Here is a 12,536-nt window from a genome sequence, read left to right on the forward strand (position 1 = left end):
GGAATTTATAAAATGTGTTGGGGAGATGATGCAGGTGAGTTATGGGTAGTACTTTATTTTTTTACATTTTTTTATTTTTGAGGAAGATGGGCCCTAAGCTAACATCTGTGCCCATCTTCCTGTGTTTTATATGTGAGGAGACACCACAGCATGGCTTGATAAGCAGTGTGTAGGTCCATGCCCGGCATCCCAACCAGCAAACCCTGGTCCGCCTCAGTGGAGTGTGTGAACTTAACCACTACACCACTGGGCTGTATTATGGGCAATACTTTGGTGAACAGTTTATAGTGTTCCTGGGAAGCTTGGTTCAAATAACTGGCAGTGTGTGGTAGTTCTAAGGGGAATGTGGAAGACCGGTCAGCACCTCACCTGGCTGAGGTGGGCCTGCCCTTGCAGCCCACGCTCTCAGTGAAGACGAGCAGAGTGGGACCTGGAGGCCTTCAGTTCCTCTGGGGTCTCCTGCTCCCGATTGGTCAAGCCAGCCTCTTGGGGAATCTGTAGCAGTTACAACTAATCCTCCACTATATATTTTCTGACTGGCTTCTCATGGGCAGTTTTGTTTAAAACAAAGTGGTGGGAGCCAGAAGCAGGATCTTGGCAGTTGCCTTAGTGAGTAAGCTGAGAAGAGTCCGGCGGTGGAACTGAGCTTAATGCAGAGGGGGAGAGAGTGGGTATTTGTTTTAGGAGCTTGGTTGGTGTGGCTGAGTTGTGTCTTTGGCTGTGGGGACTGTCCACTTGGCTCCTTCTGTGGCAGCCATGACTCAGAGATGGAATTGCTGTCCTGGCCACTGTGCCCTCTTCTTGCTGTCTCTCCTTTGAGCCACCTGTGCGAGTCTCTGGCCCCTCGTTCTGCGGGGGAGATGTTCAGCCTTTCCCTGGACTATCAGGACAGCCCCCTTGGTGGTCTGTTTTCCCCTCGTTTGCTTCTCCTGCAGTTACACTTCGACTTTAGGGAGGGGGTGTGGTGGGGGTGGGGATGGAGCTGGAGGTGGTTGTTGGCCTGTTGTCACAGGATGGTGAGGAAAGCGGATTTATTCTAGATGGCACATCTGGAGGAAGGCTCCGAGAAAGCAGCATTTTGGCGCAGCCTTGAACATGAAAAACAGTGATGCTGACTGTTCTAGCTCCATGACTGTGTTCGTGTGTTATCAGATGTGGTCAAGATCACTCGGAAAAGCAGATGTTTGGGGAAAGAAGATTTTGGATGGATTGTATGAAAATATCTGTAAAGAGCAAATAACATTTTCTGGAATGTGATTTTTTAAATGTACTTTTGAAAATAGTTTAATTTTATTATATTTTTAGGGTTTTTTTCTTTGGCAACACATGAAGGTCCATGGGAAAATTTGACTATACAAAATATTTGCTGTATAGAAAAGGTCTGACTTTTGTTGGATGATAAGAAAGTGTGCCTCAGTTTGTCTGGAAACCCAAAACACACATTTATGAATTTTAGGTTAGCCACTTAATGAACTGCCTGAAAATTTAAGGTCAGAGTCCAAGATCATGAGCACTGAGAAGCATCCCGGAGACACTGTCGTCAGCTCTCTTGACTCAAGTGAGGAGCCTGGGGGCTTGTCCTCATCCTCTCTGGTTTTGACTCTTGAACTGGAGTTGCACTTTTATTCATTCACAAATCTTGTTGGTTCGAGAGAGGAGAATGCAAAGACAGTGGGAATATAGAGAAGCGGAGGGTGGCTCCTTAGTCTGGGTGGGGGGACGGGCAGGGAAGGGTCCTGAGACTTCATCAGCCCGAGCAGTGAACCACTAGCTTGCTTTCCAAAAGCCTCCTGCCCCTTAAGATACCTTCCGCCAGATGCTGGTAGGGTCCTCCGGAAGCTTTCTCCATATCTTACGTATCCTGTCTTTGGGATTGTTACTTTAACAGACACTACTGCCAGAAGTCTTCTCCACATAAATACAGGAAGCATCAAAGCGTTTGTAAGGACAGAGAACAGTAGATAAAGGGATTAAGTATTGTTTGTGAAGTTGTATTTTAATAGAAAGCATTCATTAGACCTGTGAAAGTACTTAGTGGGCACATTAAATTGATAAAACTGAAACTGTTAGAAAACTAATGGTTAGATAAGTAGCTTTAGGGTTGTTTAAAACATCTAATTTAGGAAAACATGTTGGCGTCAGTTTTATCAATACTATGAGAGTTATTAAAAGCAAGTTAATACATATGCAATTGAAAGTGCCACTGAGTCAGCTTTTTAATTTTTGTGCCAATTTGTCAGTAATGCCAGAGAGCCAAGGTTCTTCACTTGGAGCTCACAGATGGGCTCAGGGGCCCAGGGGGTCCTCTGCCGTTGTGTTTTTAGGGATATACGCGTTTTTCTAAGAATAATATCAGTAGCTCTCAAAAAATCGCATCAGATCCTCAAAAGATCGTGTGACCCGGGAGGTTTGAGGAGCCCTGCCACAGAGTTGAAGGCATGAGCTCTCGGAGGTCTCTGAGTGGCAGGTGGAGATGGCATGCGCTGCCTGGAGTAAGACGGATGGCGTGTCCCGGTGTGCTTGTGTCCTAGGTCGAGATCAGTCGGAGAGTGACTCTGGAAAAGCTCCCTCCTGTTCTCGTGCTCCACCTGAAGCGCTTTGTTTACGAGAAGACTGGTGGCTGTCAGAAGCTCGTCAAAAACATCGAATACCCTGTGGACTTGGAAATCAGTAAAGGTACAAATACATAATACATGAGGCGGAAAGCGTTTTTGCTGACAGTACTCCTGGAAATCAGTGAGCTTGACGCTTTAGCATTTGTGTGTAAGGGTGAGATTAAGGAAGTTCTCTTTCATGACTTTTTTTATTTTAAATTTCTTGACGTTTAATAGACCTTTATATTAAAATTATCATTAAAATGGCTTTTTAAAAATAAAGGCAAAAATGAATAAACCATGTTATTTCACTAGATTAGAAAAACAGGAGCTTTTGTCCATTAAAATGAGCGTGACTTTTCTATGAACATTTTATAGGTTAATGGTACAAAGTAATTTTTCTCATAATAAGTGTTAACGACTGTGTTGGCCAGCCTGATTAAATGGACTTTTTGAATGAATTGAGAATGTTTCCCCTAGGCCACTGGGGGTTCCTCTGGCCTGGCCGCAGTGACACACATTACATTCGTGGCACTCTGTCAGCCACAGGTCCCTGGCAGGTGACTGGCGCTCTGCAGCGTGAGCACATGCTTTCAAAAGAGCGCCAGACTCAAGCTGTCATGCTGACAACACAGCTGGAAGGAAGACTCCTTGAAAGCTTCAGAATTTGTGAAAAGTGTATCGTGCAATCCAGAAGCTCGATCGGGAGTGGAAGAAGCTAGCGGTGATTCTGAGAATAGCAGGTTTTCTGGAAAACAGAAGAGAGGTCGTGGGGCCGTCACCCCTGGATCTCGTAGAGGAATAACCCTGTCGTCTCCCTCCTTCCTTCTCTCCCCGCAGCACGGCACCCGCACTCCACTCCTCCCCAGGCCAGGGACTTGGGAACTGTGGGTAGCTGGCTGTGTTCATGGTCGGCCGTGCCTGCACCCCAGGGACCTCGCATTTCCTTCAGCTGAAGATTCAGACTTGGCCACAAGAGTTGCCGTCTTCAGCTGATAGATTTGCCTCTGGGGCCAGTTTACGGCCCGCCCCTCCTCTCGCACTTTGTGCTGCTTCATTCATAGGCAGCATGTTTTTCTAATCCCAGGTGAGACCAGAAAGGGGAAGAAACGCCAGCCGAGAGTCGTGTATTGGTCATCTGTCCTATTTTGCACGGCTGTCAGGAAAGGTAGCGAGCGCAGAGTCCAACAGCGGCCTTTTACCCCAACCCCTGCGTCTTCCCTCACCCCTAAATCAACCATCTTGACTAACTGACTTATATGGTTTTCACAGATTTTATTTGCCTATCTTTTCTTGCTTGTTATATGTATTTTTGTATCAGCTGCCACCTCAGATGCTTTCTAGAAAGAGAAATGACATAAATGAGGACAAGGGGACCTAGCTTAGGTCATGGAGGTGGGGAGCAGAGAATGAACCAGTATTGGCTGGAAGAACAGTCATCTCCAGATGAGCTCTTCCTGGCTTTGGAGTGGGGCTTCTGTGAAGGGGAACTGCGTGCCTTAGGAGCGAGAGGACTTCCGGCCTGCACCGGCTGGGGGACCAGCACCTCTGGCTGGGGAAATCTTCTTACTGTTACTTGATTGAAGTTTTGTGGTCTGACTTCCATGTGAAACGTTTTAATTCTTAGGTCTGCCAGGGCTGCTTCATTCTGTTTTTGTTTTTCAGTGGGCAGCTTTTTTCTTTTCCGTGTTTCAGACATCTGCTTGTAAGGGATTTCTAGCGTGAGTCTCATAGGCTCAGTGCACTGCCCATGCTTCTTTCACGGATTGGGTGTGGTCGCGTGTATTAACTGCATTGCACAGTGCATTTTCCTTATGGGTCAATGTTAATGCTGGTAAAGGGATGGGGTTTTGTTGTGTGTCCTGGCCTGCTGGGCGGTGTCCTTGAGTGGAGGCTGCTGTTAGCCCTTTGCTCCTGTCACTCTGACCTTTCTGCAAGCGCTTTTATAGATTGGAGCTGTTGGTATTTTGTTTTTCAGAGCTGCTTTCTCCAGGAGTTAAAAATAAGAATTTGAAATGCCACAGAACCTACAGGCTATTTGCGGGTAAGTCAGTCTGTGCATGGTTTCCCTGTTAAAACAATGCTAAAAAGGTTTGCTGCCAGGCACGATTTTGCTGTGGTGCCACTTAACACAGGGAATAGTTTCCTCTATTTGTACCTGTATGGACTTTAGAAGTCAGGAAATCATTTGAAAATATGTGCTTTACCTGACACTTGGTGCTTGGAATTTGACAGAATACCCCTTCTCTCAGCTGAGCCCAACATAAGACCTTGTTGAGCGCGATCGCTTTGGTCTTGGGGTCGGAGGATGAGTTCTAGGCACCAGCCTGGCAGTGTGAGAAGGCGGCCTCTGCCTGCTGCAACTGCGCCTGTGGGGGAGAGCTGTGGAGCGGCCGCGATGCCCGGTCGCCAGGGGAGCACGGCGCGGTCGGGTGTGCCCGAGCAGGTGCTCCAGCTGCTGCGGGCCCCTCGGCTGCCGCGCTTCTCCGTCAGTCCCGGATCATCCAGTGGCCGAGGGCACAGCCCAGCCCCAAAACTGGGGCCCTGGGACCTCCTTTATCTCCCGGCCTGGAGCGTCCGCTGGGCCCGTTTGTCTGATGCACCTCTGTCCTTGCCCTGTGTCCTTCCTCCCGCCTCTCTCTCCTTATAGCTGGACTCATTGTGCCTTTGAGGCTCTCCATCTCCTTTGGTAGCTGTCGTTGTGTTTACTTTTCTGGCTGTGTTTGTTAGACTCTTCTGGCTTCTCTCTCATCCCTTCTTTGTGTTGCCTTTGATGAGCCTGTTTGTAATTTAAAATAACACATGTTGATTGACCCTCACACCTTCGTTGAGCCTTTCTACTGCATGCCTTTTATATATTGTCTCATTTATTCCTTACAGCTGTCCTGAGAGGTCAGTGGTGGTGTCCCCATTTTATAAAAGAGTAAACTGAAACTTAGAGAGGAACGCTCACTGCTCTGTGACCCAAGTGGCAGAGCAGGGCTTCTCTCCTCTACCCTCAGTCCACTGACAAGGCTGTAGGAAGTGGGATTGGGCCCTGGTCAGTGGAGGAGGTCCCTGTGCCGCATCAGAAGGTGTTCGGCCCAGTTGGCTTTCTTTCCACCAGACGCTGTTGCTCTTGACTTTCTTTTCTCCACCAAGGCAGCTGGTCACAGCCCCTCCCAGCCTGTGGGGACCCAGAGAAGGTGGTGACACACACCTCGCTCTTGTTGGTGTCTCCGGCCCTTCCCTTGCCCTGCCCTGGGCTGGCAGCTCTGAGGCCTACCCCCGAGACCAGAGGAGTCCTCCTGGTCGAGTCCCCAGGCTCCCTGCACTGGGCTCCGAGGCCCAGTGGGTGACAAAGTGGTTCTTTTTGTCTCCCTGCAGCTCTCCCTTGGGGCCTTGCAGGGCAAGGCTGATGATCAAGGGCAAGGGGTAGGAATTCCTTGTCTCCTGGTGTCCAGGGGCCTGGTGTGGGTGCATGTCCCACCCCGGCCGTGACCCAGGGGTCACACCTGAGTTGTTCTCTCCTGCTCTCCTGAGTCCTCATCTTGAGTCTTCTAATCTCAGAAATGAGGTCACTGGTTGGAATTTTCTGTAAAGTGTGAGTAAAGAGGTACTTTTTAAAAAGGTTCTGATTGTGGGACCAGAAAGAACAAGGTAGTAAGGCGCGTAAGCTTTTTAAAAACTCAGATGCTGAGTTCTGTTCTGGCAGGTGGGCTCGCCAGGTGTCCGTGACCTGTTACCGCATTAGTTACCAGGCGACTGCCTCAGAAAGCTGAGTGCCGGTCGAGTGCTCTTCTGTTTTGAATTGTGGAGTCGAGGGGTCTTACAGACACCGGCTCCTGGCCAGCCGCCTGGGCCCCTCTTGGTAGGAGGGAAGCGTGCTGTCTGTAATGTCTTCATGACATCTGCCAACAGATTTGTTTCAGGCCTTTCACTAAGGCTTCCTAGTTGAATTAACAGGATTTTTTTTTTTTAAGTAAATAAGTGGTATTTTTTCCTGTTAAAACATTGTTATAGAAAAATTGGAAATGTTTTTAAAAGAAAAAAGTAATAACTGTATCACTGCCTCTGTGGGGTCACTCCTCAGCTGTGCGCTCAGCTCAGCTGATGGTCCTGGCGTCCCTCCTGGGACGGGTGCTGTCACCTGGGAGTGGCAATCCAGAGAAACCCTAGCGTTCTCATTTTTCTTCATGTAATATGAGCACGCCAAACGCTCTTAATCTGTTCTGCCAAAAAATTCATCTAATTGTAATCTGCTTCACTAATCTTTCTTTCTAGTGGGTCTTGAGGTTTTTCCGTTTTTTGACTGTTGTAAAATTTTTGTCCGAGATTCAGATAATCTCTTGTCAGCGTCTGGCTGTGGGCTGGCGGAGGGGGCACGCACGTGTTTAGGCCTCGGATGTGCTCTCTAGAGGGCAGCTGCTCTGCTCTGACGCCCTGCTTTCCGGTCCGCTTCTGCAGCGCTGAACATCGAGATGGTTGATAGTCCTTGCCCAGAGGGCTCACAGACGGGACAACCCCATTTGATTGGTGCTTCTTTCGTTGTTTGTGAGGTATCGAATGATTTAAACATGTCGTTAAGATGTATGTGTGTAACTTTTTATCGTAAGTTGTTCAGGGGCTTGGAGTTTCAGTGACGTTTCCTTGTGTGATTACATCTCTCCGTCCCCCTGCTTTGGGATGGGGTTCCAGGGGACAGCGCTTAGGAGGAGCAGGCGGTGCGCCAGGTCGCCCTGCCTCTCCGACTGAGCCCCGGCCTCTCTTGCAGTGGTCTACCACCACGGCAGCAGCGCGACGGGCGGCCACTACACCACAGACGTCTTCCAGATCGGCCTGAACGGCTGGCTGCGCATCGACGACCAGATGGTCAAAGTGGTTAACCAGTACCAGGTGGTGAAGCCCACTGCTGACCGCACAGCCTACCTCCTGTACTACCGCCGCGTGGACCTGCTGTGACCACCTGTGTGCTCTGTGTGCCCGACGCCTGCTTCTAGAACACCGACTCTCACTGACTTCCTCCCTCTCTTTAGTGGCTCTTTAGAGAGAAACTTTCTCCCTTTTGCAAAAATGGGCTAGAATGGAAAGGAGACGCCTGGGGGCTTGTGCGCAACATAGTTTGTGTTGACTTCTAACTTCCAAATCAAAATCACTCGGTCGAAACAGACTGTCGGTTGATTTGAGAAAATACACAAAAACCCATATTTCTGAAATAATGCTGATTCCTAAGTAAGAGGGGGAAACTTGCATTTGATTCCCAGTCTAATTGCTTAGTAGAATAAATCCTGCACCAGCAACGACACTTGTAAATTTGTGAAAATGAATTTTATCTTTCCTTAAAAAATAAATTTTTTAATCCATCACACTTTCCTTCCCCACCCTTTAGTTTTTGATAAACAGTAAAAATGAGCCAGTTATCAGAGAAGAAATAGTTCTTACTTCAAAAGAAAAATAAACACAAAAAATAAGTTGCTGGTTCCTAACAGGAAAAATACATTTTAATAATTGTGCGATGCGAAATTGCTTACGTGCACATTGCAGATCAAATATTTGGAGTTAAGCTGTTAGTCACATAGATGGGTGATTGTAACTTTATTGCCGTTAAAAGATTTCAAATTGCTTTCATGCTTCTGTGTACACATAATGACAAATGGGCAAAATAATGAAGGTTGGTCTTTCCTTGAGTCTCTGTGTAATTCCGCTGTCTGCTCTTCTCTAGCGCTGCGTCTCTAATTGTACACAGTTTAGTGACATCTAGGAGTATAAAGTTGTCGCCCATCAATAAAAATCACAAAGTTGGTTTAAAGCTCTGTGTGGGGTTTCTTTGACTGCGAATGCCATTTTCAGAAACTGGAGCTCAGGGGGGCGTGACTGCCCCTCCAGAAGTAAAGTGAGCCTTTGAGCTGCCTGCTCTGTTTGTGAAAGCCGAACCAAGACGCGGGTCATGCTCGTTTAATGTTTCCAGAGGGGTTAACTGTGGTGATTCGGGTAAATGGATTTTCTGACTCTTCAGATAGCTAAAAAGGGGAGATAAAGTCTCCATTCGTTGTTTCTGTCCCCAGCATTGTTGAGTGTCACCAAAGTGGTGGGTTTATGGCTGAGCATCCTTTTAATTGTGTGCCACTGGGGCATCTTAGCAGCACATCTGATGCCACCCTCGGGTTGTGGAAGAAAGCCTTCCTAGACAGAAGAGATGGAGAGGAGAGACGTACACACAGGTCAGGCTGCTCCCCGTGGCTCTTGGGCCTCTCGTGCCCCAGCTTCCAGCCCCGTGCAGGCAACTCATCATAATGTACGGGATCCCCAGAGAAGCGGCTCTACGTGGTCTGAGCCTTTTACCCAAGCTCTTCCTCTTACCATCTTCTGTTCCTAATCATAGCCTTGTGCCACTCCTGGCTTGATCTAGCTGTTTAAAATTATAGGACAGGCACTGTCCACTTGGCTTACTTAGCTTGTTGTAATCCTGCTCTGATTTGCTTGGCTGACAAGTCATATTATAATTAGTTTCTCATTAAAATAATATACAACTCTTATGTAACATGTGGATTTTGGAAGCCAAATGAACTTTGGGGGAGCAGTAACCCAGCAGTAACTGCACCAGCAGTAACCCAGCCAGTGGTGAAATAACCCCTGTTCTAAAGCACTTCCTTGAGTTTCCGGGCTGTGATACTCTGAGCCCTGTCGTGTCCCATCTGGAGGGAATGGCTTATCTGTCTGAGTACCCACCTCTCTAACTGGTGTTGGTCCTCCGCCCCCAGCAGGGTAAAGTGGCTCTGTTATTTCAAGTTACTGAAGTATCCCCTGCAGTCATAGTGAGCAGCCAGTCAAGAGCAAGGCTGGCTGGTCTGGGAACGCCTTCCACAGGGATCTGGAGCAAGGGGCCGGACGAAGAATGCTGCTGTTGTCACACCAGCCTGCTTCCAAACCTTCAGACACGTCCTGTGTACTTGGATGAGAAAATTTTCCCTCACATAGCATGCAGGGGTTTCTCCATAGTCTTTATGTTGCTAAGGTATCCGTTCTGTCAGTCCCGAAATAGTTTGGAAACGACTGAGACATTGAGAAACTTCCTTGGAAAGATCTCAAGTCTCTCAAAGGTATTTAGAGATGATTTAGGCCCAGTGGGACATTCGGGTGTCCTGGTCACTGTGTAACGTGTAGCAACGATGCATTTGCTGTTGAGGTTGCTGTCCCTGGGGCCCATGGGGACTTGTTCTCAGCCATCTGGTAGCCAGCAGGGGCCTCCTGTGTTAGCCTGCATGTGAGGATGTTTGTTTGAAAGATGAAAGCTAGCTTTGTTTGAAAGAGCGTGCGTAACCCCACGCCCCCTAACGACCCCGACTCTATTTATGACAGAGATGTAGCTTCCCAATTTTGTTTTGCTTCTGCGGGCTGAGCACATTTGGCTGCACACAGGAGCGAAACTCAGAAAGGGACAGGATGCGGAACAAGGAGATGCCCCCTGCAGTTAAGCATTGTTTGCATTTGTCCCTGGAGTGAATAATTGGCTCATAGATAAAGAATTAGATCTTTCTAGCAAATCCAGCATTTTCTAGGGTCCCACGTGAATTGTGGGCTTATCCATGTTATCGGTTTTTGAGATTTTTGACCTCAACGTTTAATGTTTTGTGCTGTAATGTTTACTATTTTTGTAAGTTTCATAGACTGTTTCCCTGTCTTTAAGCCATTTACACTTAGAACTTGGCCCATTAACCTTGGTGTCACGGATACAAATTTAGTGATGCTCCTTCATTAGGATTTGACATGTCTTTATAAGTGGCTTTTCATCCAGTGTGAGTAGGAGGGTATTGTTAGAAGTATATTACAGGGAGATTTTTCTTTAGTGTGTAAGTTTTAGTAATGAACTGAGAAGTTACACAGGGAAGAGTGTAACGAGGTTTCTCTGGTTGGTACATTGCCCAGAGCCGAGAAAGCGCACGAGGCACTACGGGTTCCATCCAGAATGAAAAACGGCCGTCGTTTCATCGTCCTCTGTGTATGACATGGTTCGGCTGCCCGAGCGGCTCCGGCAGCACACTGCTTTCTTTTCTCAGTATGGTGAGTTTCATCGTCTTGGTCTAACGTGCGGGCCACACGAGCAGGAACTCTGTAATCAGAAAACACATCATTTTATGTCTTCCTTAGTGGAAATTTCTGGTTGTTGCTCTCGTAGGCTGCTTGTGCTTGACCAGGCCAACCGGTCAGAAAGCTGAGATTGCGGTCAAAGTCCGTTGCTTTAATTGGCCAAATAAACCGGTGAGTTTAGAATTGAGGCCATCAGCTAACTTGGGTGAGTCAGTGACAGGAAGTTGTTCCCATGTGGACACCTCACTCTAGCCTTTTCTTCAGCTTCTCTTTGGAAGGGCTGAGTCCGTCAGGAGAGACAGAAGACCCGAGACTTTTCTGTTACTTCTCGGGCTCAAGAAAAAAGAAGATTTTGTTGACTGTCCCCAGTGAGGACAGTCACCCATTACACCAATTTCCTGAGGGCCAGTGGATTTAGAAAACATTAGGCAAAATCCGAGTGTTTTAAAAATAGTCAGTGTCTCGCAAGGTCCTGTGTTAATGACCAATCCTACATAGAATTTTGTGTTTTTTCTTTACAGTCAATCATGGCAGATTCGAAGCAGGCATGCCTTCCCGTCATCAACATTTTGTCACTTCCCAGGGTTTTGTTTTTTAGCGTTGTTTCTCAGCTTCTGGTCTGACCGTTTGCATCCTTTTTTTCTTCCCCTGTGTTATCCTCTTCTTCACGTTACCCAAGTTTTCAGTGATTGTTTTTTTTTTTTTGGTGAGGAAGCTTGGCCCTGAGCTAACATCTGTTGCCCATCTTCCTCTTTTTTTCCTTTTTCTCCCCAAAGCGCCAGTACATAGTCATAAATCCTAGCTGTAAGTCTTTCTAGTTCTGCTGTGTGGGATGCTGCCACAGCATGGCTTGAAGAGACATGTGTAGGTGTGTGCCCAGGATCCAGACCAGCGAACCCTAGGTCGCCAAAGTGGAGCATATGAACTTAACCACTATGCCACTGGACCAGCCCCTGACCATTCCCATCTTATTTGTACCTTATGGAGAACAATTTATTTGCTTGAGAAATGAAATTCACTCCATAGCCGGGCTTCACCTTGGTGTTTGTTCTTGTAAGGAGTAAAGGAACAAACGTGTGATCCCCTTTCACTCTCTTATCTTCTCCCTACGCCCAGGACAGGGCATCTTGTCGCTAGCCAGTGTGGATGTCTCGGGCTGTGTGCTGATCGTCATGAGGGAGAATTGACTGAGCACTGATTCACTGAACACAGTACCACTTTGTCAGGCGGTCTTTCCGTGGAAACAATTGGCAAGTAAACGTTGAAATCACTGTTACTCGCATTAGAGAAGATTCATGCAGCCGGCTGCGGTGGTGTTTACAAAGGATTGTGTTTTGACTGGAGGCATACTGAGGGACGTCGTCTAAGATACTTCCATTTGAAACTGTTATAAACTGCATTTTCTCCCAGACCCCCATTTAAGTGCTGGCACTTTGTCGTATTTATCATGGTTGGGGAAGTATCGTTTGTTTCCTAACGAGTACAATATAGGGTAACTTTGTTTCTTCTGCTGTACCAAACCCCTAACATGCATTGCTGCATTTGCGGAGTTCTGGATGGACTTCCCAAGGAATGCCTGTGTCCCTGTCGGCACACTGGGCAGCTGGATAAACCTCAACCCTAGATTTTTGTCTTGTCTTTTTTTTTTTTTTTGGTAACATCTTCACCCACCCAGACTGTGTTTTGGTTTGTGTTGTCGGCCATCGGCATGGTTTTCAGTGTTCGGGATAGCCCTGGATTCCGGGGTTTGACGAATCTGACGTTGGGCTTCCTGCCTGTCCTTCAAAGCAAGCAAATCTCTTGACATATTTTCTGAGTATTTGGGGATTCTCTAGATGATCTAAGAAAAAAAATTTTCCTCTGCTTTAAAAAAAA

The 12,536-nt window shown here is 47.3% G+C and overlaps 1 protein-coding gene across 2 annotated transcripts in view; it reads left to right on the plus strand.

Annotated features, from left to right (window-relative positions):
* USP10 (ubiquitin specific peptidase 10) overlaps window positions 1-8,382 on the plus strand; it is a 70,565-nt gene extending 62,183 nt beyond the window's left edge. For both annotated transcript variants that reach the window (XM_044760834.2, XM_070500772.1), the window contains 3 exons: window positions 2,532-2,676; window positions 4,573-4,638; window positions 7,348-8,382. In XM_044760834.2, the coding sequence (XP_044616769.1) occupies window positions 2,532-2,676; window positions 4,573-4,638; window positions 7,348-7,535 (399 nt within the window). In that variant the 3' untranslated portion in view covers window positions 7,536-8,382. The remainder of the gene's footprint in view (window positions 1-2,531; window positions 2,677-4,572; window positions 4,639-7,347) is intronic.
* Window positions 8,383-12,536: the final 4,154 nt, after the last annotated feature.

The sequence above is a fragment of the Equus asinus genome, chromosome 28 (genome assembly GCF_041296235.1).
Source record: "Equus asinus isolate D_3611 breed Donkey chromosome 28, EquAss-T2T_v2, whole genome shotgun sequence".
Taxonomy (NCBI): domain Eukaryota; kingdom Metazoa; phylum Chordata; class Mammalia; order Perissodactyla; family Equidae; genus Equus; species Equus asinus.